The following is a 3,089-nucleotide window of genomic DNA, read 5'->3' on the forward strand; positions in this document are numbered from 1 at the left end:
TTGGGGTTAAGTTTCTACTTTAGGGTTTAGGTTTTGTTTAGTTTTTTTATTGAATATTTATAATTTCTTTTAGTTATATACTTTTTTTTAGTTATAAATTTTTACAAATGTTTATTTTGAAAATTATTTTAAGTTTAGATGTTGGAATTTAGAGCATGTTTAGGGTTTCAAAATTTTTTTTTTTTCTTTTCTAATTTATTTTTAGTGTTGAGAAGAGATTGAAGTTCTTAGGTTTATGTTTAGGGTTTTAAAATATTTTTTTGACATCTTTTTAAAAAATGTCAAAAATAAGTTTAAAATATATTTAGGGTTTTGTTAAATTTTTAAATCTAACTTTTCTCAAAGATAAGTTTTAACATTCATTTACTTTTTCTTTTTTTTGAACATAAAGTTTATTTAGGCAAAAAAACATGTTTACATCCCGGTGCTGCTATTTTAAGAATGTTAAAAACGTGAATCTATGAGTAATGGAGATTGAATGCTGCTCAATGTAAAGTCAGTGTCTTCATCATCTTCCTCCTCAGATTCTTGATTAGCAGCGACCATTGTTCTGCTCTGAAAATGGCGCAAGACAGATCATTAACAACAACGCCATCTGTTTACAAAATAGTTGCAACAAAGATTCTGAGATATACCGCTTTGCCACTCTCAAACCACTGTCTTCCTGTAAGCTTCTTCTCCTTGGGTGCTGTAAGAGCAGATTCCGGCATCAGCCTTGGAAGTTTAAAGGCCACAGATTAGATGTTAGTTACTCTGTGAAACAAATAAGGGAAAATATACAGGAAGAGTTACTCACTTGGTTAGCTCAATTGCAAGCTCTGCCTCATATAACTCTCTCCAAGCCACAAATGTCTCCTGCAATACCTCATCCTCTTTGGCGGCTTCTTCCTCTGCATAGTTAGCCCCATCACCTTGCCCATAGTTTTCAGACAACCAGTCCTTTGCTGATGACACCAAAGTGATTTCATCTGATAACGAACACACAAGACAGAACGTACACATGAGTGAAAACTTGGACTGAAAATTCATTTCTTTCAATTGATAAAGCTTCTCATTATTCAATATATTCCTCATATAAACATTCAACACTCATCATTCACATGAATCCAGCAAAATATAAAGGAAAGTCAGTACATACCACCACCACTTACTTCATTGGAAACATGTTGTTTGTTGTCAAAAGAGACAGCTCGTACAATGACTTTGTTTTTCCCAGGCATGTACAATGATCTTGAAACTGATGCACCATCTCTCTGCAGCAAAACAAACGCCAACACTTAATTTGATATCAATACGAATGTTCTTATCTATAAGCAACACGTTCATCTGAGCAATCTGATGCAAAATCTGAGCTATTATCTGCAGCAGAAGCAGAGAAAGGAAAGGCACGGTTAGAAACAGAGTATGTAACTATTTGGGCATTTCATCGAACACTTTGTAGGAGTAGGTGCGAACCTCATCTCTCTCTTTGATTATCTCTCTAAGATAAGATTTGGTTTCAACTCCATGAAGTCTCCGGCGAGCTCGGTTACACATACACCACCAGAGTCTCTGAGAAGGAACAGAGGCACGACACCGTTGACCGAAACTTTGACAACACTGGTGCAAGAAGAAGCTTTCCCTAACGTTGGATGATACCACGACGAAGGGGTGAACAGAAGAGTCGGCGTCGAGGCAAGACGTCGAGATTGCCTCCTCAATTTGTCTGTCAGAGAGGAAAACAGATTTAGGGCAGGGCAATTTTCCTTGATTGAGACAACTTATACTTTGTTTCCCAGAGAAAAATTAAACCCTAGAAACAGAGAAAGATTGAAAGTGATAAGAGATAGATGAAAGAAAACGATGGAGAAGAAGAATGAAGGACATTGGTCAAAGAAAAAAAAAAGAAGAACGAAGGACAGAGGACGACGAGAGATAGATGCTAAATTTTTTTTTTGTGCGTGATGAATGAAAACATCTATTTTTTTTTTAAATAACTTTACCAAAAAAAAAAGCCGCTCCAAAACATAAATTTCGCTAAGTTTTTTGGCTCCAAAATAAATATTCCGCTGCATAATACACTTTCGGGGCTCCCGCTTAATGAAAATCTTTGCTAGCACGAAATTAATGTTACGATAGAGTTATGGTCTGATTTTGACATTATTAGTAGCAGTTCATGAATTCGTGCTACCGCGAACTGCTACCAATACTCATATTTTTTGTAGTGAGTTCTTTTGGATTTAAACGTTTGTATAACCATTCAATTTTGGTTAAATACTTAAATATAGTAAATTTGTGGTCAATGAATAAATAATTCTATCAATTTTTAGTTAAGTTTGTCAAATTTAAGTAAGTCTATGGCTAAAGAAAAAAAAATCTATCAAATCCTAACTAAATCTGATAAAATGAAATAAATCTATGGTCAAAAGAGAAGTAAATCTATCAAATTTTAATTAAACCTGTCAAGATGAAGTAAATCTGTGGTTGAGTCCTAAAAGATCTGTTAACTTAAAGTAAATATATGGCTAAAGAAAAATAAATCTATCAATGTTATTAAATAAATCTATGACAAAAGAAATTAAATCTGTCGAATTATTATTAAATCTATCAAAATTAAATAAGTTTGTGGTCAATAGGTGACAAACTTGTTAAAGTAAGGGCCTGACTGGTGTAACCGCAGCGGTTGCGGTTGCGGTTGCGGGAGTTTGCGGGTGCGGGTGGTTGCAGTTTTAAGCGTTTTTAGAGATTTGTACGACTGGTACAGCTGTTAGAAATTGTTGCGTTTGCGACTTTTATGACTGGTAAACTACCAAACACAACATCTGTTAAATAATAATTTAACAATATTTACATTTTATGTAATTATAAAAATATTAAAAATCATAATAATATGATAAATATAAAATTTATATTTATAAAATCATATTCTTAAATTTTAAAAATTTATAGAAAAAATTATGGTTTTAAATTTTTATAATATAAATACATTTTACAATTTCTATTATTTCAATTTAAAATTTTTATTGGATATTTTTAGTATTATTTTTATTTATTCTATTTTTAAGAAAAAAAATTTACCCTCCCGCAACTGCCCGCAACCGCAAACGCTA

The 3,089-nt window shown here is 32.7% G+C and overlaps 1 protein-coding gene across 3 annotated transcripts; it reads right to left on the reverse strand.

Moving 5' to 3' along the window:
• Window positions 1-301: 301 nt before the first annotated feature.
• On the reverse strand, window positions 302-2,148 carry LOC130494364 (uncharacterized). Of its 3 annotated transcripts, none has more exons than XM_056993404.1 (5): window positions 1,456-2,148; window positions 1,139-1,253; window positions 797-968; window positions 636-714; window positions 302-555 (listed from the first exon to the last, which is right to left on the reverse strand). In XM_056993404.1, exons 1-5 carry the CDS (start codon window positions 1,534-1,536, stop codon window positions 445-447), a joined length of 558 nt encoding a protein of 185 aa, XP_056849384.1. In that variant the 5' UTR covers window positions 1,537-2,148; the 3' UTR covers window positions 302-444. The 3 variants fall into 3 exon arrangements, 2 of the variants coding, with proteins under 2 accessions (XP_056849384.1, XP_056849385.1); XM_056993405.1 differs by having other exon boundaries at window positions 1,139-1,359; window positions 1,456-1,962; XR_008938254.1 differs by lacking the exons at window positions 302-555; window positions 636-714 and having other exon boundaries at window positions 828-968; window positions 1,152-1,359; window positions 1,456-1,960.
• Between the last annotated feature and the right edge of the window lie 941 nt (window positions 2,149-3,089).

Source organism: Raphanus sativus, chromosome 9, assembly GCF_000801105.2.
Source record: "Raphanus sativus cultivar WK10039 chromosome 9, ASM80110v3, whole genome shotgun sequence".
In the NCBI taxonomy this organism is placed as follows: Eukaryota; Viridiplantae; Streptophyta; class Magnoliopsida; order Brassicales; family Brassicaceae; genus Raphanus; species Raphanus sativus.